This window comes from Simochromis diagramma, unplaced genomic scaffold, assembly GCF_900408965.1.
Source record: "Simochromis diagramma unplaced genomic scaffold, fSimDia1.1 OVJJ01000596.1, whole genome shotgun sequence".
Taxonomy (NCBI): domain Eukaryota; kingdom Metazoa; phylum Chordata; class Actinopteri; order Cichliformes; family Cichlidae; genus Simochromis; species Simochromis diagramma.
Genome location: NW_024387245.1, coordinates 1,838,391 through 1,865,188, shown reverse-complemented (window position 1 = coordinate 1,865,188; position 26,798 = coordinate 1,838,391). Strand labels below are relative to the sequence as shown.

The 26,798-nt window shown below is 39.9% G+C and overlaps 1 protein-coding gene across 5 annotated transcripts in view; it reads left to right on the top strand.

Moving 5' to 3' along the window:
- LOC120714043 (WD repeat containing planar cell polarity effector) overlaps window positions 1-26,798 on the top strand; it is an 86,752-nt gene that overhangs the window by 6,048 nt on the left and 53,906 nt on the right. For 2 of the 5 annotated variants that reach the window (XM_040000054.1, XM_040000053.1), the window contains exons 2-6: window positions 17,421-17,505; window positions 19,982-20,149; window positions 20,599-20,643; window positions 22,167-22,227; window positions 24,188-24,238. In XM_040000054.1, the coding sequence (XP_039855988.1) occupies window positions 20,060-20,149; window positions 20,599-20,643; window positions 22,167-22,227; window positions 24,188-24,238 (247 nt within the window). In that variant the 5' untranslated portion in view covers window positions 17,421-17,505; window positions 19,982-20,059. Of the gene's footprint in view, window positions 1-3,624; window positions 6,233-17,420; window positions 17,506-19,981; window positions 20,150-20,598; window positions 20,644-22,166; window positions 22,228-24,187; window positions 24,239-26,798 lie in introns of those variants that run through there. The other 3 variants (XM_040000056.1, XM_040000055.1, XM_040000057.1) reach the window with 2 other exon arrangements.

Below are 26,798 nucleotides of genomic sequence, written 5' to 3'. Positions count from 1 at the left end.
CCGTAACACGGCACTGCTCAGTTGTCTTAAACATGAAAACCATTTTCGCAACAGTGCATTGTCTAAACCTATTCCAAAAAATATACAAGGAAAGTTTAGGAAAGTTAGCAGTCACATGTGCTTCAAGCAAGAAGGTGTGGATAAAAAAAAAATATCGTGGGGTCAGTTTGCAGAACATACACATACCAATTATACACAATTATATACACAAATTATACAAGACACATTCAATGCATCATTTAAACCCATATGATGAAATACAATTTAAAATGTGAAGTAAAACAAGTAAGGACAATTAAGAAAAAAAGTTAAAATGGCAATTATTTAATGATCTACTGGGGTTGTTAGCACTGTATAAGAAGAGCATACGTTTGTGAAAAGGGGTACATGGGAATGGTGTTAGTGAGGTAGATTACCTAATGTAGAAGGTGACGTCTAAGCAAGGATTGTGGGACATAAAATATTAAAGGTCTGGTAACATTGCACATAAAGGCAAACAGAGAGAGACAAATGGTTAAAAAGAAGCTGGGTAAAGGTCATGTGTGAATGCTCGAATCCTACACCCAGATTTGTTCTCATTTTTTTTTTTTTTTTTTTTAATTGTGTAGTTTTTACTAAAAGTTCAACCTAACATTCCACATACGATTTATGCTTTAGCTTTAAAAGTAAAAAAAACAAACAGCAGTCTTTTTGTTTTGTGATAAATAAAATAGAGTGGATCAGATCTTCTGAATCGCTGATAATTAACGTTCTTCCCCTGACCCCACTGATTTTAATCTTTTATTTACAATAAAAAATTATCCTAATTGAATTTTAATTAAATGGTCGTAAATATAATAGTACCAGCAAATTTTTTAATTCCCCTACGTAAAAATCATTTATGTTAACTTCATATTTCCCTCCCATTATCTGCACCTGAACTGCTGTAGGTCCGGGCCTATATATTTTCAAGTAAAAGCTAAATCGGTGTGTAAAAACATTTGATTTATGTGAAATTAATACAAAACAAATATTTAGAACCCCCCCCCCCCCCCCCAACTTTAAAGATTTTGTGCACTTGCAAAACTAATATGAAATGTAGAGGAAATGTCACCATACTAAACTACATGTTTGGTATAAGTAAACATGTATGTTCAGGTTTGGGTTATTTTATTTGTTCCCTTTAGATTTGGTCTGCAGTCATCCATCCTCACATATGCGCTCCCAAAAACAAAAAACAAAAATGATCATAATTCTGAGCATCATCTAACCCACAAAGTAACATCTATAATTTTCTAATTTGTGTGTTTCAGGTGTTGTTCTGAGGTTCTTAAATCTTGCCCTGACAAATGTCAGTTCTTGCGTAATTTAGACTAAAACTTAAAAAAAACTGAGCTATAGCTAAACATTTTCTAACTAAACTGAAATGGGCAAAACAGCTTTAAGTGGAAACTTACAGAAAGGTCTGACTTGAAAACAAAACTAATCAAAAATACAAGGCTGTCATAACTTTGCTTACCTATGTACTGATATTTCTTGAGCTGGTTGCTTTCACTGTCTGTGATTGAAACCTGAGAAGCACTCTGATTATGTTGGCATGCTGTGAAAATGATGATGGTGATGATGATGATGATATAAAAAAAACAACAACTAAGCCCTCAATCAATAAGAACACAGACCTCTGCAAACACACTAACGTAACTTTTTGGCACTGATGCAGAACTATTCAATTAAATCTCATAATGTACACACACCGAGCCATCCTCAGAGGTGTGTTTCTTCCTGTGAGCAAGCCTCACCCACACTCTGCCAATCTCCCTTCCTCTTTCTCCCAGAGGTGTTTGCATAGGGAAATGGTCCGTGAAATGGGTTTGATGGAATCAAACTCTATATTAAGACAAATACATATTTCACAGCAATTGATGGACTGATTGATGGGGCTCCGTCTTCATTTCCTCAGAGAAGATCTTTATCAGAAACAGTAATATGAAGGATCATGGCTCGGCTTGTTTCGGAGGGGAGAGTTGTTCACTTGTCGTGTTATGACTTTGAATGATTCTTGCTAGAAGTGTCTGTAGGTGTATTTATGTGCTTCCAGAGCACCTTTTCTCTTTACCATGCCCACAAGGGGGCACTAAACTGCCACATGTTGTGCATTGGGTCCTCACTGAAAACTTATTCCCTGTTCTCTCTGCTGTTGACGGCAACCAACGCATGGAAAACTCACTGAAGGATGACCAGAAATGCTGCAGCAACCATATCCTGGACCCACAGCCAGTTGACGTGGTGGCAAGCTCGCACAGGAGAGGACAGAGTGGAATGTGGTTCACATTTGTTTTTATCAATGCAACTGTTGTTTTAGCATAACAAGTCTGGCTCACAAACCCCCCTCTGACCCACCCCAGCAAGCCCACTCGCACCACCTTTCATTAACTTCAAAATCCAAATCCATCCAACTGGACCAGCGATGGCAACTTGCTGCCGATGCTGGCGGTCACACCCCTCTGCACAGCCATAATGGGCCGTGGCACAATTGGGGGCCACGTAACCGACAGCATTCCAGGTCCTTCCAAGAGGCCAGTTGCCTGCAGGTTACCAGCAACACCGCCTGTCCCTGTTTGTCTGCTCTTTCTAAAAGGAAAGAATGTTTTCCCCCACAACATGGCTGTGTGGGGATTAAGGCCCATTCTGAGTGGCCCCGGGTCGTGCAGCAGATGTTAGCCAGGATAGCACTCGTTGCCGTGCCGACAGTGAGCCGGCGGGATCGTCCCACCCAGACGACGTTAAGCCTATGGGCATGCATGGGAGAGAAGGGGGTGAAGGGAAGGTTCTGTCACACATTATAGAGAATGGCGTTGGGAAACTTGTTTCCACAGTCACATGATTCATCTGCACTGTTTCACATACAGTGTAGAAAAATATTGGCACTCCTCAAAGAGCTTTTGATCTTCCCCTCAAGGAAAATCACAAGTAAAGTGAAAAAAATATTGTTTATTCTGTTAAATAATTATTTTAAATAGGATTGTATTTACTCAGTCTGGTTTTAAGTTGATTGGACAGCTAATGACTAATTTCACTTTCCACCAATCACAGTTGTGACTTCACCTGTAAAGCAAACTGGCTGAAGCAAATCTATTAGGTTTTTATATGCCACAGGAAGTCCATGACATTGGATGACTTCAAATGATGAAAGGTAAAATTACTGGTAGTGACACAAAGTGGAGGCGAAGTAGTAGTAGTAGTAGTATAGTATAATTATTTTACCAATCATGGCTACGTATATAGCCTTTCTTTAGCCTGGCATGCATAAAGCTGAAAAGTTGTGGATGGCAAGGTTTGTGTTTTGGATGCTTTTGAGTGACATGGAACATCTAGACCATAAGTGTCAAACTCTGGCCCGCGGGCCAAATTTGGCCCGCAGCCTAATTATATTTGGCCCGCAAAGCCATACCAAATTACTATTAGAACTGGCCTACTGGTATTATACAGCTAATATATATATTGTTTAGTATTAAGCTTTGCTTGTTCCATATTCAGTTTTTCAGCAAAACTTGTTTGAGTCCATAAGAAAAGATTCATTCTTATATCTGGAGGAAGATTTTTTTTTTTTCAATAAATATTAATGTTAGCCCGCGACTTTGTTCCAGTTTTGCATTTTGGCCCACTGTGTATTTGAGTTTGACACCCCTGATCTAGACAATAATTTAGCTGCTTAGTAAGTGGGTATTATATTATAGGTGTCTACCAGGAGCATGATGGCAAATACTTAAATTGTACTTATGCAAATAATAATGGCCCTGTAGGTAAAAGTCCAACTTGTTAAAGACTGTTAAAGGAGTTGAGACTTAAGGCTTTTGCTAGTGTTCTTTTTAACTTACCCACATAATGATGAGCAATTACTAAATGTACAGATGGCATTATAGGTAATGGAAACATGAAGTTTTTTGGGGGGGTTTAAAACAGGATGAAAAAATGGTTGACAGTCAGCTGTAGCTATTCAACTAATTGTGGTAAACTTTGAATTGTAGGTGTGTCAAAGTTTGTATAGCTGTTTGATGTGAAAGATGAGCTGTTTTCTTGAAGTCAGACAGGGCTAACTGCAGGGTGAATGTGTTTAACACGGGGCCCTGTGCAGCCCCTGTGCTACTCTTAACTGTCAAGCTCAATGGAAACAGGATACAGGGTCTGACAAGACATGACTTGACCCAACGATCCTGCATGTACAACAGAAATGAGTGCTGTAAAATTTCCCTTTAAATAAAAGCTCCCAGGCCTCAGGTAGAGGACCTGAGCTTGAAGTATAACTGAACCTGTAAGACTGCATGTGTGTGTCAAAGGGAAGTAAAGATAGGTCATGAGTCTAAAAGAACACAACACTGAAATGTGTGTGCGTGCGCACGCGTGTGTGTGCATGTGTGTCATGGGGTGCAGGCCATGCCATTCAGTCCCATAATGACTGTACTCTTGGAGGAGTGTTGGGCAGGACAGTGCTGTTTTTACGCACGGCTGGATGCTTGGGCTCTCAGACAGATGGAGAATAGCCAAATGTGTGTGTGTGTGTGTGTGTGTACGTGTGTGCATACTTGTGTGTGCACTGTTGTCTTATTTTGTACTCTGATTTTAAACCTCCTCACCAGTTTCACTGACCTCTTTACTGCAGGCAGCAAATTATCAGACTCTGTGCTGATGGAAAGCTAAAAATGCATCAGAAAACCGTAGAGATACAAAGGCCAAACTTTACCTGGGGTTTTTGTTTATTATACAAACCCTTTGTAACCAAGGTAATGGCTTTTATGCGTATGCATAAATGCATGCAGTTTTTGGAGATTTTAACATTTCGTCTAGCAGATAATGGTGAACAGGTATAGAAAGAAATTAAGAAACTGGTTTCCACTTAGGGCTGCTCGATTATGGTCTAAATAATCCTTACTGATTAGATTCATTAGATTGAATAGATTCATATCAAAAACATTATACTGCTTGACAGGGGATGGGCACTTTCACCAGAGATGCTTGCCTGGAAAAGAACCAAAGATAGCACCCCACCCCTAACTGCTTGGAAGTGACTGCAGATAGCTGGCAGACCTTTAGCGTTACCTGCTGCAGTTTTCACTTTGTCTCATTTCTGTTTATTGTTCTTGACTTTTTGACAGCTATACTCTGCTTTGGCTTTGCATGTTTCTTATGTTTGTACAGTAGCAACTAATGTTGAAGTTCCACAACACCTAGTAGTTTGTAGTATTCTTCTATTATTTTTGTTTTTCTGTTGACGCCAGAGCATTAGATTCTATTGGGCACCTTTAAAGTCAAGGCAAACTGTACTATATATAGTCTAAGAAAAAAGCTAGGTAGCATGGTCATTTAAAAAGTAACCTAGTTTCTCTTTATATATTCAGAAATATTTGGTTAAAAAGTTATTCTTTTTTCATTTGTAGTTTTTATGAAATTGTTAAGTTTGATTAACCACTCAAGTTATATTCCTGTTACCTAAACAACAGCAAGAAATCCATTGATGAGGACCTATACTTTTCCTACTGCTGTTTCATATTTATATTAGTACCGTGTTGATTTGTTGGCCTTCGTGACTTCGGTCATACCATTATGCCAAGATTTTATAGTTAAACTTCACAGGCAATTTGTTTTCCTTTACCAAATACTTGGTAAATATGATTTTAACACCATCTTTGACTAAATTCCTTCAGCATCTATGAATTGGACAAGCTGAATAAAGTTTGATTATTACAGCTGCTGTCATAGAATTGGTTTTAATCTGTAGATTATGTTCATTGCAGTCTCCACATAGACCCTGCAGTGATGCTCATGACAGACAACTGCCAGCTAAAGAGAAGAAGAGTTGGGAGTCGATGCGAGAAAGGATTTTATTTCCTCTTCTAAGTTGACGGCAGCGGTGGGAGAACAGAGATAGGACACCAGTGTCCATCTCTGAGGTCACAGCAAAGAGAACAAACCTCTTGCTCTGAGTGTCATCGACGTCCGACCGCTCTGCGCCATGTCAACCTGTCAGAAAGACAGATGGACAGAGGGAGGCACTGCCTGCTGAGAGGTGTCCAAGGTGTCATGGCCTCGTCTGGGAGGTGACAGACAGCGTGTGTGTGAGTGTGTGACGGCGAAATAAGACCGCTGAGAAGTCTAGGGGACGTTCATTGTGACCTTTCATTTTGCCTCGGTCTATCTCTCTCAGTGCATCTGACAACAACCTTAAAAGGCCCTGGTCTTCCTGAGACCTTGACAGGTGTGTATGTGTGTACCTGAGTGCGCATATGTGGTTAAGTACACAACAGGGAAGTTTCAGCTAAGGTCAATGTTTTCTGGATGTGCGCACAGACTCAAAAACAAAGCTAACGCCTTTCTTGGTCTTGAAACTTTGCAAAGGTGCATTATACATCGACCATTCAAATCAAAAACTAGTTTCTCTGTATTGAAATTGGTTTGTGCTTACTGGTATTAAGGTGCTTACACCTGCGTGTGAGAAGAAAAAGTAGTTAAGTGGCCAATCACTTTTAATGAGTGGATGTACACTTGTTAACGCAAATATCTAGTCAGCCAATTAGATGACGACAAGTCTGTGCATTTAGGCACATGGACGCGGTCTTTTAAAGTTTAAAGTGAGCATGAGAATGAAGAAGACAGGTGACTTTGAGTGGTTGTTGGTGCCAGATGGAAAATGTTATGATGTCGGGGATCATTTCTTGGCACTCTTTAAACTTCACAGCATACCTGAGTATTATTGCTGACCATGTCCATCCCTTTATGACCACAGGGTACCCAACTTTTTTTGTTTGTTTTTTTAACATGATAATAAGTTAACTAGTCCCCAAAAGCCTCCACAGCCACCCAATCTCTGTAACAACAGAGCACCTTTGGGTAGACAGGGAGGATTGACATCATAGATGTGCAGCCAACAGATCTGCAGCAGCTGGTGATATTATCATGTCAATATGGAGCAAAATAATTTCTACAGTAGTGTAGCTGTGGCAATCACTGTGAAGTGCACATTGTACTGGTTACCAGCATTGCTTTCGGCTTTATGTTAATACTTAAGCACTTAATATTTAAGCAAGAATGATCTTCTGTGTCCTGATTATGAGAGGGATTTGCATCTATGTGCAGGAGTGTACTTTTTATTATTAACTGATAATTTTGGGCAGGTAATTTGCTTCATAAATGAATGAAAAAGTAAGACACTTTTTCATGTTTGAGCTGCATGTTTTGTGTTTTTATGAATGTGTCTGTGCACATTTAGTGTATGTGTGTGTGTGTTTGTGTGTTTGCTGTTTATGGTCAGAAGGTGAGGGGCAAACAACGGGGCACCAGACAGCTTTAAAAGAAGAAAATCCAACAACATAAACAAAACCACGGTCAGTGTGACACGCGTCACCTTCTCTGTGACAGGGGACAGACACCAGAGAGGCTCCTAGTCCCCGAGAATCTCTTTGAAGCCGAGCAATTGTGCCGCTGGTTTGGAAGTATTGCCTTTCCTGGCCTTAGGTGTTGCTTTAGGGCAGAACACTCAGCTTTTAGTGAAACACTTGCCTGGATTAGAACTATTAGCTGAACAGGAATAAAAGACCACCACCATCAAGTTTTTTTTAATCCTGGCTAAATGTAGAAATTTTTGCTTGTTCAAACATTTTATTGGCTTCAAGGTGGAAGTCTCACTCTCTTTTGCTGGGAGACCACATTTTCTGCCCAATCAGTTGCACATTTTCCACCAAACATCTCTTTCTCTCTGTCTCTCATCACCACTCTTAGTCATTACTGGTACTTGTTTGTGTTTCTGCTCCAGGCGTTGGGTAAATACCTCTGCTGGAAAAAAGGTTTTCCCCTCATTCCCACCTTCCTCCCTCCATTACCTCCTCTAATGATGTTTACGCGTGTGCTTAGAAGAGCCTCCACACATCTTTCCGTCTCCCCGTTCTTGTCCTTTCCCTCCTTTTCTTGTGCTTACACACAAAAGCACAGGCACACAGAGAGTCCGAAAGATTGTGTAAGGAGAAAGATTCTGTCTGTATTTTATTTTTGTTTATATTATTTAACAGTCTCTCAATCTTTTGCATATCATAACAAAAAAGAAAAGGGAAGATGAAATATAAATCAAAAAACAAATATATTCAAATGCCTATAAAAACAGATGTGCACATGAGGAAACAGCTGATAAAGACAAGAAAAAAAACATGTCCTCTTTGGCTTCGAAATTAGAAATGCATACCTTGTGAAATAATTGCTTAGTGGCCACTTATGTAAAAGTCGTTGTAACATGTCTTAAAAAAATTTTTATTAAAGAAATCTATAGTTGGCAGATTAGGGCCTCCACAAACAGAAATGTAAATCTTGAGTTGTAGATCTCATAAGACTCCTAAGTGGCTGATATTCATTTCCCATGCAAATATGTCTTTTTCTCTCCACCTTAACTTGTCATATCACAAGATGTGGCATTTTCCTTTGCTGTCTTTTATGTTGTTAAAATAGAAGTGAAGATCATGGGACCACTAACCCTCATAACTTCCTAAAAACAGTTTTCATCACTCAGATTTTTCTCCTGTGGTTGTATTTTATCTGGCTATTCTCAAGTGTTGATACGGAGAGGTTCAAAGCCCTTGAAGGTAAAATTCTTTAATGCCAAAGATGACAGTTGGATGATGCGAGTCATTTCCCCCAAAAAGCCTGTTATGAAAGCAAAAAGCTTTCATAACAGCCCAGCCAAGAAATATCATACTCCATACTGCTCGTTATTTGAGGCTCTGTTTGCACATGGTAAGCCTCATTTATAGTTCCTAACACAGAGCTAACAGTGTTTTTTTCCCTTTTTTCCACTGACTAATATACTTAATTTTTTTTATTCTTTTTTTGTATATTTGTGTGTGTCTCCACTTTGTTTCCCTCTGAACTTTTCAACTCCTCACCTCACCTCCTCACGCCCTCCAAACCTGAACTAGTGCTTCAAGCGATCACCTGGTTTCTTCTGCGCACAACAGTAGACATGTGCTTCTAGACACAAACTCTCTTGACAGTGTCGTTGCCCAGAGGTCATGTAATGATTCGTTTTCCCACTGAATGTCATGTCCTCCAAAAAATGGACAGATATTCGGATTCATGCAGAGCTACTGTACCTGCCGCCTGTTTTGAATAGTATTACCTTTGCATCATTTTGTTCCAGCTGTCCATCACTTCTATTCTTCTTCTGCTGACAGTTCAATGGGCTCCTGTGGGACTCTGTATAAAAGGTTTTCAGCCTGCTACCTGGCGCCACTTTGCCCACTCTCTGCTCTTCTCTGTCAAACTGTCTTTCTTGTAATGGGACAGCTGAGAACATACACTGTACTTGTGGTTGTTGGTGAATGGTTAAGTACATACATTCGCCACAAGGCTTCACACCCTTCACTTTGTCCCCTCTTTATCTCCCCTCAGTGGGTGGAGTTCTGTAATGCCTTAGGTCTTTAATGAAACCTCAGAACTAGAGTGTTTGAAAGACTGGTAGGACAGATATGCTGACAAGAATATGACTAGAGCCCTGGGGCCCAACAGTAACAACTAAAGGCTATAATATTTATTACGCCACCATATAAGTTATAAAAGATGGATGTAGCCACCATGGAGGTATCAGTTGGTTAGTAAAGTGTTTTATGACTATTCAGAGGTGGGGCTCTGAGGCTTTTAAGGTAGCAGTGATTAAACCTTAACTATGGAACTTGGCTCCATTATTAAGTGTTTTACTTAACTGAACTGAAATAAAAAGGTAGTTAAGAAATTGGTCTACAATTAGCTATGAAACCAGGTCTAAGTTCAGATTTGGGAGACAGACACTGTCTCTACTTTTAAGATTAGGCTTAAAGCTTTCCTTTCTGATAAAGCTTATAGTTAGGGTTAGTTAGGCTGCTTTTAATTATTACTTATTATTAAACTCTATTTCTTCCATAGTCAGTTTTTGTCCTTTCTCTCTCTGCTCTCCTCTCTTTCCTCTCACCCATAACTAGTCAGCCCACTGTCACCGTGTGCATAATCATGGAGAAATAAATATTATGCCTGTTTTTAGACTGTATAGACTGTCAACCTGTCCAGGGTGTACCTCTCCTTTCGCCCTTTGACAGCAGGGATAGGCTTGGTTGGGAGCTGCTATCATAGCGACTTTTCATAAAAGTTTGCGCAAGACTCGTCCATCATCTTATCTCCGTCCCTTCTGTATATGGGCATGTAATAGTGTGTACATTCGAGCTCTTTGACTGCTTGCATTCTTTGTTTTGTGCTCATTGTTATCATTATTATATAAACACACTGGTTTCAAATTCCGTCCTCCTTCCTTTACTTTGGTACAACACTGAGAGCTTGAGGCCTTGCACCTCAAGGGTATGGTGAAGATAAGAGCTCATGTGAGTCTTTGTGCATCCTTTCATATGTATGCAAATATATGCATGTGTACATTTCCTTAGGAATCAAAAGATAGGAGAATATGCGCCAACCATAATATATATCCCTTTCCATGCATACGCATGTTCTGGAGTGCTGTGTGAGTTCACGTATCAGAAATTTGAGAGATTGAAGTGTACACAACGTAGGACTGATCTGAGTGCCTGAGTGTGTCCGCTGAATACATGAGTGCGTGTGTCGATGCAGTCAGTGACTGAGACTTGACAGAAACTCTGACCTTAGGTTTGAAAATACTGTATTTACACACTGCCCCACTACCCCAACTATCTTTCTCTGGGTGTGTACCTTTTGGTCTGTCTTTGTATGTGCTTCATGTTTGCCAAGTTTCTCTCCAAGAGCCTAAACAAAACAAGCCAGCAGCTGAGGGTGTATGTAGGAGATAAAACTTGTGGGGAAAAAAAGTCATACAATTTGAAACAGTGTCCTTTGAGAGCGACAAGACAAAGAATGAGGTGAGTAGAAATTGCCAGGAAGAGAGTGAACGCTTGCAGACAGGGTCAGAAAGCTTAATGCATTTCTAATAGGAGGTACCTCGGAAAAACTAGACTAGAAAGTGTGGGGGGGAAAAGATAAAAGACAAGGGACAAGTAGGTAGAGGGATGATAAGTGAAGGTACATGAGGAAAAGAGGAGGGGGAAAGTGACAGACAAATTCGCACAGAGCCAGGTAGGTGAGAAGGGAACTGCGGTATGTGTGTGATGTTTAGTGAAGGTTTGTGTGTGTGTGTGTGTGTGTGTGTGTGTGTGTGTGTGTGTGTGTGTGTGTGTGTGTGTGTGTGTGTGTGTGTGTGTGTATTGTAGGGCGGCGGAATGAGGCAAGGCTGTGATGGCCTTGTGTCAGTCACCCCATGGCAGCTCTTTAACCCCGTAATTTATCACATCAGTCTTCTTGCAATGATGGGGCCAGTGCACCGGGTGACAGAAATGCCTCTGGCATTTTCATCTGTCTGTTAGAAAGAAGCTTGGGGGAGAAGAAAACAAGAGTACACACCTGTAGGAGAGGATTCTTGAGATGTTATGTCACAAAACGAAGGCAGGCTTACCGACTGAGTCTCATTCTGATTGCAGTGGCTTGAGATCTGGACCACAACCTTAATAGACCCTCGAATTATTGCAAAGTTTTAACATCTCTTGTGAATATAGACAGTCTAGAAATAGACATGGCTACTGAATTCCTGTTATGAGACCTTGAGCATTTTTTGTAACATTTTTGTGTTGTGAAACCAGATTTAATAAGCAAGCAGTGGCTCAAACTGTGAATCTGGACGCTCATACATTGGTTAATCCTTCTTCCTGGCTCTTAACACTTACCATAATTTACAAAATGAGCTTCACATTTTATTTAAAATCACACTAGCAATTAAACCCATAAGGTTGTCAGGAACCTTTACTGAGGGAGCAAGGGAGGTGAGGGTTGTTGCCATGAACTTCTCTACAACAGAACTTCATGCCATTTTGGTGCAACCACCAAAGGTTCACCTCCGCTGACCATTAAAAAGAATGCAGCTTTAAAGCAACGCAGGTTAGTGAGGTTATGTAATTGTAAACAAGAAGTTAAGAAAATTGCCCCACAAAAAAATTGAGATCTTTCCACATGCATGGAGGTCAATATGTGTTTTTTGTTTGTTGGATCCTTTGTTGGATGTTTGGTGTCATCCAAAGAAAAGAAAAGAATACCAGGATTACAATAAAAAAAAATGTTAATGTTTTATTTAAGAAGAGTTTCATTTCCTCAGGCGTAGGATACAGTTTTGTTAATCAAATGTTCAAAAATAACAACAACAGTCTATAAGTAAGGTAACACACACACTCATTGATTTAACTATAAGGTACATTTTGATCCAGAAAACCTATAACATCTTCTAAAGTGCTCAAAACCACCTTTTAGGTCGCTGCTACTAGTGTTCCAGGACTTAATTTTGCCATTACATACAAACAGACTCACAAGGTTAAAACACTCTCAGCCATGCCGATGTGTCTGTCACAGACACATGCACACATATCGAAGTACACACTTACAAAGACACTTTCGTTCTCTCTGTCTTTCACACACATAACTGTTCATACACTCAGTAACCACCCAGAGGGGACAGTGAAAGGAGAGTAGAGAAGAGATGCAGAGAGCAGGCAAGGTCGTAGTTCCTGTGGACTGTCTTTGAAAGGGGAGTCGTATGTTTTCCCTCCCCACCCTTTGATGTTAAAGCAGTCTCTTTACTAGTGTAAAGACGGGGTACAATAACCTAGACCCCCTCCAACCCCTCACCTAGCGCCTCTGTACACCCCCACAAAGCTCTGCAGGGGGACAGGTAACCCACAGCAACCCCAGCCAGAAACCAGAATGTGTGTGGCAGCTGTCCAGGACCTGGGCAGTACTGTGTGAGTGTGTGTGCGTGCACTTGTTTGTCTATGTACTATATGTATGCAAATGTTGAAGTCTTTAGGTGCACCATTCACTGTAACAAACAAACAAGGAAACTTCATGCAGAGTAATGCATTGATTTAGCATTTGATATTTAAAAAGCACAAATGGTTCTGTTTAATAATTTTTCAATATTTTGTCATCAAATTATGCCATCATGAAACAAAACTTCAAATGATTTTCTAACATAGATGAATTAAGCAAAGCACTACACTTTAAATAACCAAATTAAAATATGATGCGCATAGTAAACATTTATACGGAACTCAGTCATTGACTTGTTTTAATAACCAGAACTTTAATAATAAACAAAAGCGAATAGACTTTTTTTTTTTTTAAATCATTTTGCTTTTTTCTTTTTTTCTTTTTTTTTATCAAGCTCTTCTCTCAAACCTTTATTTGATTTATTTGATTTAATGTCAAACAGTATTTTCATAGAAAAGCCTTTAAGGTGTCGTGGATAAATGCAACAAAATAAAATGTTACAACCAAGACAAAAACTGGTGTTTTATAAATCTAATAATAAACACGAATTCGTTTGTGTAACTTTATTAGCAGCGTCCTCCTGAAATGCGCCAACAACATTGAGAGTAACATCCTCCTCTCTGCCCCTTAATGCACTCTGGTCGCTATGGTAATGCGTAAATATTTCTTTCAAAATAAGACGCACAACTACAACATGGGAAAAGACCCAGGGAAACCAAGTTAACGATAAAAACCCTGAAAACCATAAATTTCACACCGGAGCTTAAACTCTCACGGCCCGGTACCAAACGACTCAGGGAACGGTACCGGTCCATGGCCCGGGGGTTGGGGACCGCTGTACTATACTGCTTTGAGTGACATCCTATTCTTAATATGATGTCCACTCAGCCTTTTGGAGCTATTACAGCTTCAAACATTCTGGGAAGGCTTTCCAGAAGGTTTTGAAATGTGTTTATGGGAATTTTTGATCATTCTTTCAGAACCACATCTGTGAAGTCAGACACTGATGTTGGATGAGAAGACACAAAGTTGTCCAAAATGTCTTGGTATGCTGAAACCTTAAGATTTTATTTCACTGGATCTAAGGGACTGAGCCTAACTTGTAAAAAAAAAACAACCCCAAAATCACACAGTGGTTCTTGAGCTAGTCTGAACATCACATGAAGTTTGGAGGTCTGTAGTGATCGACTCTGCAGAAAGTTGGAGACCCCTGCGCACCATGTGTCTCACCATCCTCTGACCCACTCTCTGATTTTACGAGGCCTGCCACGTCATGGCTGGGTTGCTGTCGTTCCTAATCACTTCTACTTCAGTTGACTTTGGATTATTTAGTAGTGAGAAAGATTCATGACTGTACTTGTTGCACAGGTGGGATCCTGTCACCACACTGGAATTCACTGAACTCCTAAGAACGACTCATTCTTTCACAAATGTTTGTAGAAGCAGTCTGCATGCCTATGTGCTTGATTTTATACACCTGTGGCCAAAGAAGTGATTTGAACACCTGAACTTAGTATTTGAATGGGTGAGTGAATACTTTTGGCAATGCAGTATATGTCTCCTCATATACCTAGTGTGAACGATCTCACCCTCAGTTGCTTTATCCTGCCCAACTGCTCGGATACATACTGTATGTGACCACAGGGCTAATTTTTGTCCAGTACAAACTCCCCTATTTGTGCTCTCATTTTCTGTATCCCCATCAGTCTCCTTGTTTCCTCTATTTCCAGAGACCCAGACATCTCCTCAAAACAGAACCTTTAGGCTAGCCAGACTGGCAATAACAGAATGAAAGCTGTCTGAAATTAGGTTTTCAGTCCAAAAGAGCTGACTTCCTCTTAAGAAAAAAAAAAGCTGGTTAGGGGAGGATGAAAGAATCCTCTTATGTCAGTAAACTCGTTTCACCATCACCACTGTGCCATGCTAGCCCTGTGTTATCTACGTGTATTTTTGTTGGAACTTGTAGTTTTGGGAGTTGAGTGGCAAAATGGGATTTTTTTTTTTTTTCTCCCCACACCAAGAGGACCAAGAGGGCAAAGATAAGAGAGAGTCCCCTCTCAGCATTAACTACAGAAAATAAGAGAGAGGGAAAGGCGGAGAGCATTAACTGCACAGATAGAGGAGTTAATGGCTAACACAGCAATGCTGTGAAACATACAAACTATACAGAGATCCTGCACTGTCCTGTGAGGAGCATCAAGATTTATCTGTGGGCTAATCTGAGTTCATCCCTGGTTGGATTTTAGTCTCATAGATTGGGGCAGTAGTACATGTAATCAAATCTCTCCTAGGCTTTTTAATAAGTGCATATTTAACTCTCCTCAATTTTATTTTATTTACTTAACATCAGTTCACAACAACAGTCACTTCAGGGTGCTTCATATCTTATGTAAAAACCCTACAATATGACATGTAAAGCAGGATTTTGTCCAGGCTCAAAATGGAATTTTTGTGAGCACAAATGTTCACACATAAGCACATTTGGTCTGCATATATTTAAAGCAATGAGTCTGTGTTACCTTACTTAACAGAGGTCCATGCATATTCCTTTTATTCTTGGCAATTTGATTAAAAATGTATTTTATGCTTGAGTAAATTAAACCCCCACTCAAACAGAGCTGGTGGAGAAATATTTTTATTGCAGTTCTGGTAATTTTCCTTTGCGGGAGAAAACCAAAGCCTCACTGTCTAGATAAATATTAGTCCTCATTTCAGCTGAGTGCATTTATATCATTTATGTTTCCATTAGTTTATTCTTTGCTTTGCTCTCAGCCTGACTATGTGCATCTCCGTTCCTTAAGTTTAGGACAGTATGCAGCGTTACAAGAAGCATAAAGAGCATGAGAGTGAACAATCAATAGGGAGTAACTAACAGGGAAAGCTTTTCATTTGTGCTTTTCAGACATTTCAACTCCCTTGATGGCAACAACTAATAACTGCGACCCTCAGAGCAGTAGTGATAGCACTTGTGATTTTATTATTCCGCTGAGAAATGTTTTATTTATTTATTCCCGAAACATCACAGCAGTTTGGTTATTGTTTATAAGTCTGACTAAAAACCAGTCAACAACACATGACAACAGTAGTGCAGGGGGACACCAAACAAAGGGCATGAGAAGACAGCCACAGCTCAATCCTTTAAGGAAGCAATGGAAACTGCCTGGAGAATAAAGTGTGTAATAAAGAAGGAAAGCAGAGGCTGTGAATCTGGAATGCTGACTGGTTTGTCTGAGCTGTCAGCCCCAAAGTGTTCGTCCTTCACTACACAACAGTGATGTGTGAATGAATGCCCAAGCATCACCGCTTGTGACCTTGTTTCGGTGTCAGTCTGAGTTCATGCACACGTCTGTCTTTTTGGTATGTTCGTATTAATTAGTTGCAGTTATTCCATCTTACCAGTAATTCAGGTGTAGCAGGAAGGTTTGCCTCCAGAAGAGTTTTGTCCTGCATGCAGGTATTTGTCATGTGTTTTTTAAATAACACCTTGCCATTACTCCTATTCCTGATAATCGACTACTAGCACTCATACCACTAATACAGACATAATAGGAAAATCTGATTACACTGTTACATTTCCTATTTTTAAATGTTAATCTGGCTGCAGTGCTGTGCCATACTCTGATTATATGTTGATCTTGATAATATTTTTGTGTGACACCACTGAAAGTTTTTTTTTTTTCCTCTCTACTTTTGTCTTGGCATACTGTATTATCTGAATTAAACTTCACAAGCACATTGCAAGCCTACTAGGGCTCCACTGGGCCTGTGTGCCAGGATGCACTTATGCCACAGCCATTCGTCCATCTGTCCACAATTAAAAAGAATCACTTCTCCTCCTACAACATTTTCAGGATTTAATCAGACAAGTGCACATTGATCACCTAATGAGTCTTCACGTGTGTTCAAGGTCAAGCTTACAGGCACTTTTCTACTTTCACAAGAATTGCAGCAGCTCCTAGAGTATTGTTCAGATTTTAGTGGAATTTGGCCACATTGATCATGTAATTAGTTTTCACTTACACTGAGTTTAAGGTCAAGATTACATTTGTTTTTTCTGAGCAATAACCTGGGGTTTGTGAGTGATCGTGAGCAGGGTAAGGTACTGCATCACTCATGTTCTGGTTAGTCAGTGCAGGTATTTGTTAATGCATCTTATTCGCTGTTCCACTAATTAATATGGGCTAAATCATTCATTGCTTCATCTAAATGCAGTGCTAGATTGCTGGTATAACTGTGCGCTTGAATTGAGGAAAAAAAACCAAACCCAAAAACTCCTGTATCTCTTTTCTCCTGTATGCATATTCTACCACCCACTCCACCCACTGCTTCATGTCCTTCCCTCTTTTATTTTTCACTATCCGTAATAAAAACTTTGAAAAGGAAAAGGACACCACCTCATCTCTGGTTGTCATTAAAGTGTATGCATTTGTATTTGTAGGCCCGTGTCCCTACATGCAACGCTTCGCTTGACCCTTTGACATAAATGGCCCTGTCTATTATGTCTCCTCATTAAGATATTTATCTGTGGTCGTGTTTGGTCTGCCCCTTCTTCGTCTTCATTTATTCTTTCTCTCACTTGTCCCTCTCCGCAGACTTGGGTTACGCACCTCCATCAGATGGCGTTCTGCCTGGCTGAGCTGCACTTGTGGTCCACCAAGGGCTCACTTCAAGTTAAAGGTACAACTTATCAACATGTTCAATCTCCCTCCCCTCTCTCCTGGATTCCCTCCTTTCCTCTTTCTCCCTCTGCCTTGTTCTGGCTCTTTCTGTCATCACTCACTTTGTTGATGCACTTTCTAAGTACTTAGTTCTACTTTTGCAATCTGACTTTCACTTCACATCATTTTTCAACGAATCTGTTTGCACTTTCTCCTGATTTCAGTGTTTATTGCATCATACCTTAAATTCTTTATATTGTTTTTACCTTTTTTGAACACAAGCAGTTACAGAAATCAGGAAGACATCCATGTGTTGGCCAAGGATTCCAGATTTGTTGACAAGGAAAGATTTAATATCTTATCCACTTTCTAGCCTCACTTCTTCCTATTTTGCTAAAATGCCTTTCCCACCACAAGGTCGCTAGTTTAAAAATACAAATAAATGAAACAAAAGCTAACTAAAAAAGAGTCATCTGGCTTTGAGAAGCTTTTTCCAAACAGTGCTGTACAAGACCTGAAAACTATTGACATTGAGAAACTGCCTTGTTGGGCCAAGTGTGGTCTAAGTTTTACTTTTCTGGTAGTTTTTGTGAGGTACCCTACTCTTCACCTATCAGTCCATCTCGTTTCTCCATTTTCTTGTTTTCTCTTCCCTTCCTTTCTGTCTTGTCTTTCACAGTCTGCTGAGCTTCAGGCGAAGATAGTGTCTCTCTGAGGCTGTGTGTGTGTGTGTGTGTGTGTGTGTGTGTGTATCAGCCTATGTGCACACACAGAGGTACGGGAGGGTGTTTATCATAGGTGACAGTGACATATCCTTATTTGTTTGTTATTTTTTTCTCCCCGCTGTGTGTGTTTTCTGCTATCTGAGAAAACGTGGATAGATCCATCTGAGGGAAGAGACCTGGTCGCTGAGGTGTGACGCTCCCTATCACCACCTTTCTTACATCATATACGCCTACCTCAGAAACAAAAGTATAGAACTTAGAAAAGCAGGACAGTGCTGTGAAATGCTGTGTGTGTGTATGTGTATGTGTTCTGCATGTGCTAATCACATTTTTAATAACCGCTGACAGCATTGCACAGCTCGACTACTTTTGCACAGGGGGACATCAACAGAAGTCAACAGATTTTAAATAAGGATGCTGATTTGATCTAGAGACTGCCACATGAGGACATCAACACAGAATTAATTGGGGTTTGTGTCCTTATGTGGAAAAACCGAGAATTTTGCATAACAAAAAATTCCCGTATGAAGCCTTTTAATTCCTTAATTGTAGACAAAAAAGGAAGCAAGCTTACAGTCTTTCTGTTACTTGTGCTTCATTGCTGCTTGGGAACCAAAAGGCCTGATTTTGATTTCCGTGTGTCCGCAATTATTTCTTGTGTTGGTGCATCAAGTGGTGCTAATCACCAAGTCGTCATGTCCTGATGTTTTTTTTACGAGGTGTCAGCGGGTTGACACCTCGGGTTGAAAGAAACAGAACGAAATAGAAGATAGGACTTTTTATACCCTCCTTTATCCCCGGTCTTTGTTGTGGTCAGTTTTGTTTTTTTAGGGGCAGAAATATTTGTCTCTGTAGTTTTTTCACGTCTTTCTTTCCCTCACATCAATTCCAATAGTTTTAGCAGTCTCCCTCCAGGAATTTGCTGACTTTTGTAAGTCCTTATACTGATGCTATGATTATTATCCTTTATACTGAGGCAATGATTGTTGTTCTGTCACTGATAAATTAAACAGCTGTGGCAGAAAAGTGCTGAACAGGCAAACCATAACAGTTGCAGCCTGCATGGACCCGACATGTAGTTACTTTTCTCTGATTTTGTACGCTAACCATTATTTGACATTTTGCCCACTTAAGCAGGATACTATTAAATTATACGATTACAGGATATAATTAAAAGTAAGGTAAAATGTGGTGATCGACTTTGAACAACTCGAACTTTAATAATGTGTTCGTCTGGATATGCGACAGGACTTCAGGTGTCTCTTGTTAAACAAATCTTTCCTTGAATCATCTGTGTTAAATATGTGCTGTAGGTGTGCAATAATGTCTTCCGAAACCCTACGCTGTAACTTGTGCCACTGTGCACATTGCATAAATGCGTCTGCAATGACTGTGATTGGCGCATTTAGTAAGATTTTCTCCTGTGCATTTATAGCAACTACATTTTTTGCTGTACTTGGATAAAATGCAAAAGTATAAATCATGAATTTCCCGTGACACAAATGGATCACGAAAGGTTTTTCTTTCAAAACACAGATCCACGTGATTTGAGGACATCTTAGTCATTGTTTAATCTAGATCATATTATGTCTGTCAGAAAGCAACCCTAAACTGTTACTTAAGGCTGTGGGTTTTCAGTGAGATGCATTTGCAAGACTGAATCTGTCCTAATTTTTAAAACCAAGCAATTTTTGCATATGTTTCCCATACGGTATGTGTGGTATATGTGTTTGTTTGTCTGTCTGTATGTGTTTGTGTGTCTGCCATCAGCCCTCCTGTTGTATTAGTGTGACCTGGCCTCAGGAGCAGCAGCAGAGGCAGCAAGAGTAGTGGAGCGATAAAGAAACGATGTGTTGTGCGAATCTGAAGCTGGCTGCTTATGGTTTTGGGGCCTGCAGGAATAACACTCACAGAAAAAGTCTCAGCTCAGCAGTTTGTGTGCGTATGTGTGTATATTTATCTGTGTGCATATATGTGGGTGTGTGTGTGTGTTTTTGTGCTTGTTGCATGCCCTGTGTATGTCGGTCATACGTTTCTGTAGCTGTCCACAGACTCTTTATCTGCTTTTTTTTAAATGTATATGTTGCATGTGTGTAAATCAGTGTTTGTCCCTTAGGTGGGATGGGTGAAGGCACACTCCTGTCTTTACTAATACCCCTCAGCCCCCCTTCTATATTGGCTCGGACCCCCCCCCCAGCCCACCCTACCACCACCTCCTCCTCCCTCACAGGGTCTTATCTAAACTGTGGTGCTGGCAGACGGGACAGGCCACTGGCTGATAGCGATTGTTTATCCCACGGTGCGAAATTGCTGATCTGTCTTCTGCTTTTCCCTGACAGCTAGATGTTCATCTCTCTCTCTCTCTTTCTCCCTCTCTTGCCCCACAGATACAGATATTGGCACCTATCAGTACTACGATAAAGGAGAGCCAGGTAAATAGTGTTTATATTGGATGTCTGTTTGTGTTTAAGATAAGTTGCATTTGCCTTGTTTTTGGGACGTATGCGATTTCCTTATATATAAAGAAGGGCTTTTTGCTGCCTCCTGACACACAGATTATTGGCCCTGCGTATTTTGGTGTCCTACACACATTGACTTGTCCACATAGAGGCTATTAGTATGTAGGATTTACACCCTAAAACCTTATATACACATGCACATACTGCTCACACACGAAAATTATATTAGGCCTCCTTGGTTCTATCTCTTACACTGCCTGTGTTCCTGTTGACCCGGGGTCCTGCCACATAGCGATAGGAAAACTAAGCTGTTGACTTTCTCCTGGATCACATAGCAAGAGGCCCCATGCAGTCCAGCTTCATATTGCCTCAGGCCAGGAGGCTTCCCTTACCATCAGGAAGTGCTCAAATCGCTCTCCCACCGTCTTTGCTGCCTGGGGACGTTCTCCCTTATCCTTCAGGTTTCTCCCCCTTTTTTCCCACATGAGTGGAAACTCTCTTTTGAGAGGATGGGCTACTATGTTATCACTAACAAGCTTGTTTAGCAAACTGCATCCATAAACTACTGGGGAACAGTTAATAGATAGCTGAATAGTGCCAAGTAAAATACATTTAATACAAATAAAACACTAGAATTATACTGAATCTTCTTGGAGAGTCTTTTAAAACATTTAACCAAACAACAAATGCTGTTATTTCAAAAGGCACCACTGACACTGTTCCACGTCCAAGTGAAGCCAACAAAAGATTGCTAGTTCAATTCCAGTCAGAGACCTAAATCCCTTTAGGGGTTGTGTCAGGAGGGGCATGCGGTGTAAACTTCTGCCACATCAAACATGTGAAGCTACAGTTTGTGATAAATGAGCTGCCCACGTAGCACTATTAAGTACTGCAGTTACACATGTTTCAATATGTAGAGTACAGTGACACACTTATATGGCTGAACTTTTAACATCACTCAGGCACAACAATAAAACCACTGTCAAAGTGAAAATTCACTATGCTGCTGGGAAATCCTAGGGTTTTTTAGCACCTCGTCATGGGACATGAAGCATTCCCGGCTGGTCCCTGTGCCCCCGTTTATTATAAAAGAAAATGATCAGGAGCAATCTGACAGACAGGTAGACTTGCCTTCCAAACTCCCCAGATTTCTATCCAGTTGGGCATCTACAAGATATGCCAGAACAACCCTGATCTATAGAAGCTCCACGCTGTAACCCACAAGACCCAACAGATCCGCTGCCAGTGTCCCAGTGCCAGACACCACAAGACACCCCCACAGATCCTGGTCCATCCCCTAACAAGTCAAAGCTGTTTTGGTGCCACGAGGAGGACTCACACGATACTACGTAGATTATTTTAATGTTTTGGCTGATAAGTTTTTTTCTTTTTTGTTTTGTTGTTTTAGCCCAAGAGTCTATCTTACCCCGAGATTTGTCAGCTTATATAAAAGAATTGACATGTTTTCAATTCTGTAGGTTTTGCTTCATTTTCAGTGGAAAATATCAGGACTTGTCTTATCTGAAGACATTTCAATATTTTCATCTGCTGCAATTGGTGAGATGTTTTTGGCAAAACTATTGTACTTTTTTTTTTTAAACGACTGCTCACATTTTTATGTTTGACTGCTTGGAAGTAATGCAAAGATCTGATCGAACTTGAAATGAATATTACTAATTATATAATGAATATTACTTTATAACCACAATAATTTAGACACTTGGGTTTTTATGCATCTAACAAAGGTTAATTGATATTAGCCTTAGCATTCATGTGGCTTTTTAAGTTTTAGGTTTGATTTGTTTGGGTGAACCAAAATCTAAAATCTGGGACCATCCTCTTTCACCTTACACACAGTGGTTTGGTTTGGTACATATTTTAAATGGAACGGGTTTAACTAATCTTATCTTCCGGTGTAGTGTAGATATAGACCTAAATATCTTTGTTTCATCAGTTCTGTAACATTCCTGTAATCTGTCGCAGTCTCACACTATATGTTTCAGCGCCTTTGTCATGGATTTCCTTTGCTTTGTCACAGTTTTCTGTTTTGTTCTTATTTTGTGTACAGTAAGTCTCCCTGTCTCGTCTCTCCTCTCCGTCTTCCTTTCTCTCTCATCAGGAGGTTTTCTCCCTTCTCTCTCATCTGAGAAGCTGCCTTCTCTTTCATTCCAATCTTCAGTGGAGAGACGATGCTCTTGCTCCAAATCCTTTCATTTGGAGGATTACTAAAGTGTGGCTTGATATCAGAGTGGAGGGAGGAGTGGGGAAGCCGTGGGAGGAGGAGGGAGGGGAGAATCACAATCCAAAAGTATCACAACATTTTCACACAGCGGTGTAACGATAGCTTGGGTCATGATTCGATTTCATATACAATAGATTACATTGGATTACAATAGAATTTGAATGTTTTCTTTTCTCTGTGGCATTCAGCTTATATAAATAAGAGAAACTTTGTATGCAAAACTTTAAAAAACTGCATAACAATGATCTCCATAATGAGGTGGCATGTTTTGAAATGTAAAGATCCCTACAGGCCTGTAGTATTACAAAGCCTCTATAAATATGGGTTTTGATTTTTGATGTTTCTCTTCAACACTGAATGTTCATATTAGACCAAATAAGCAACATTCAAGTTGAAAACAACTTAAAGCATTTTTAGGTATGCAGAAATTGCTTTATTAGAATTATGTGGGTATGTTTAGATTAATTTTGATTGGTGGTGACCAAAAAAGTCCTCAGATTTTCAGTAACAGTATGCAATATCACCTTTTGTACCATGTGTTTATGCAGGACTTCGTCACTTATAGGTACAAAGCTGAGAAAAGCAACATTTTCTACTTTGCATGTGTGTAAAGTTTTTTTTTTTGTTTTTTTACGTTTTTTTTAGTTTTTTGGTCATTTAAGCAAAATTCACATGTTTTGGTTTGGTTTTTTTTTTTTTTTTTAAACACATTGTAAAAAAATTAATCTTTGTATATCGGTAAGACTTCAATGATTGGTTGGTCACTCTAGCCACGAGCATCATTAAAATCAGATTTTGTGTCTAGTTGTTTGTGTTTACCTTTGTTGCTTCCACCTGTCCCCACTAGAGGGAGGCCCAAGCTCACTGGAGCAGCTCTGGGGGTCCCCAGCAGCCAGCCCCCCCCTCTCCACACTCCACAGCCCCAGAGCAGGTGCCCATGTCTGGGCCTGTCTGGCCCTTCACCCCCTTATCTGATTAATACTACTAATCCTGGAGGTGTTCCTGCCTGCCAGAGAGGCGGGCCACCAGACTGGCCACTGTCTTGCTCAGGGCAGCCAGGCCGTAAGGCATGGTTGTGGGTTGTACTTTGCCAACATGACCCCTTGGAGCTAAGGGGATGTTTGAGCTCCAGCTTAGTTTTCTTTTTCTGTCTACATCATATAATAAAACTAGATAGCATATTTAAATAATCCCAAATATTGTCCTTTTTTGTATTTTCTATATATTCCAATAATTCTAATAAGTCCCTTAATATGGCTTCTTTATTGTTCCCAGCCATTTCCCTGGATCATCACTACTACAATGACAAACTCCAGTTCTGTGAAGGTAAGTTTTCCAGCAGTTTCCAAAGAGTGATTGTCACAATTGTGTGTTTCTTTGAGCTCTGGTCATCTCGCCATTGGATGACCATCCTTCAGAAATCACTGCAATACTCAGTCAGCTGTCCTGTTTTCCTCTTTTCGCTCTCTCCCACCCTCTCTTCCCTCACACTCGCGCTGCTTTTCACCCAGTGGTGGAATACAAACACCCTTATCAGGAGACGAACACTCATCCCCCTGCCCTCTTCTCCCTCCCCTCGCTCTCCTGCCCCCTCCTGCACTCACCCTCCACATTCTCATTTGCATGCATCTGTTTACCTCTTCTTCCCACTTATTCTTAATAGAGAAGCCCCACTCCTTAATGGTTCGTTTCTATAAAGATGAAAAGAGAGGCTGTAAAATACACAGATAGGCAAGTGATTGCACCACATTGGAAACACCACTCCTTCATTTCCTTTTTTCCCCCCACTGAACTTCATGTATACGTTTGGGCAGAAGCACAAATTCAATTAACTGTTTTTTTTTTTTTCATTCTATATGCTTCTTTCCCTCTGTTTAACCACTAGAGATGGAGGGGGGAGAAATGGAGGGCTGGAAAATTAAAATAAGGGGGGCCTTGGTGTGGTACTGGTTGAGATATGTTCTGCTAAATGTGAGCTTGCATTTAGGAGATAACTTGTATAAGAGCACCAGAAGTCCTTGATTCTCCTCAAGTATCGGTTTGTGTGCTTTAAAGGGACATTTTGCTTTCAGTAGAATATTTTTGCTTTATAAAGTAAAGTGTAAACAACTCACATACCTGCTGGTACTCCGTTGGTCGTACCATTAATTCGTAGATAAGGAGATATGTCTTTTAAATGTCTCACATTTTTGTTAATAGCTCCAATCAGGGTGCCTGTCAATAACAGTCAATTAAACTTGAACTTTATTAAGTACTGTGTGGTGCATGTGTTAGTGTTATTTCGATAATATGATAAAGATGAAAATGATGTATATAATGCTTAAAAAAATTGGAAAATATGCAGGTGAGGTGAAGGCAGTGGCGCAAATCACAAGATAGATCTATTCATTCATTTTCTTCCACTTATCCAATTCAGTAGTAGCAGTTTTAGTGTTGGGGGCACATATGACTCATGAGATAGAACTGCTCATCTACTAGGTTGGTGGTTTCATCGCAGACTCCATATGTTGGAAGCGAATCACAAATTGACCCCAGTGCATCCGTCAGAGTGTGAGTGTGTGTGAGTAATGGTTAGAAAGCCTTAATTAAAGGTATAGATTAAAAACACTGAACAGTCCTTTTTCCATTTACTTGTTTAGGTTTAGGGAAAAGTTGAAATACTTCTGCTTCTAGTACATGCTTTGACACTCTGGAAGTTACTAATCATTTAAGAAACTTTTTATTTGCAATCATTAAAAAAATGCATAATGTAGTTCTACAAAAAGCTAATTTCTTTATATATCACAATAAGCATATATTATAACCTAATCAATTATATCACTGTTAAAAGTACAATGAAGAAATTACCAAAGTTTATTATCAATTTACATTCTTTAATGTATTTTAGGTATTATACAGTGTTACATTTAAGATAAGATGTCATTAGTGCCCTATTTGTATAAAATATGCAAAGTAAATCCAAAAACGCCTAATTAACCAGTTTTATCATTGGCTATCAAGCCAGTCTTTTTCAGGGGCTCTTAAAACCTCTGACTGTTCTTTTCAGTACTGTCATTTCCACCTATGCACTATTGGCTACTTCCTCTTCTGCTCCAATTTCTTAAGTTTACTGGAAGAGAATGGATCAACTCAAAAAGAGAAACTCTTTCAACTAGTGTTTAGAATATATTTAGAATAGAAGTATAAATTAAGCGTAAGGCTACATTTTTTTTTGGCCTGTACAATGAAGCTGCAGCCAATAATAATATGTAAATCTCCACATAGAAAGGCCTCAACTGACTCAGACCAGGACCCTTCTGGCTGAGTGCTAACCATCAAACATCTGCACCACGGTAAATGCTGTAGAACTACTCAAATGTGTCCACATGTTGTACTTTTCTCCCACTAGATTACTTAGCAGAGCAAATAACTCTGTCTTTAGTTCTTTCAGTGCAGTAGATTACAAACTTCCTGAGGTAAGGTCAGCTTTATTGCCAAAGCTTTCAGTAAGGAGTTCCCCATTGCCTCCTCAAACCATATTTGTGGTTGAATCACGTGGAGGTTCATTTCGCTGTCTGCACTCTTAGCAAAGACAATTATGCTACAATCCTGGAAATCTGATGTTTGAAAAGTGGCAAAGGAACTAGAAAATGGATCACACCTAGAGAAAATTGTATACAAACAAAAAAGGGACCAATTAGAAGGAAATAGACTAAACTGACTGTTCAAATGATTGGTTATTGGTGCAACAGATAACCTAATAAGTCATTACTGATTAAACGACTGGCTATGTGATCATTCCCAGTGTTCCCATGTATGTGTTTGGTGTTTTTTAAAAACTTCTCTTTTTTGTACATCTGTAATGTGCAAACATTAATACACGTGTTAAAAAAAAATCTTAATAGTT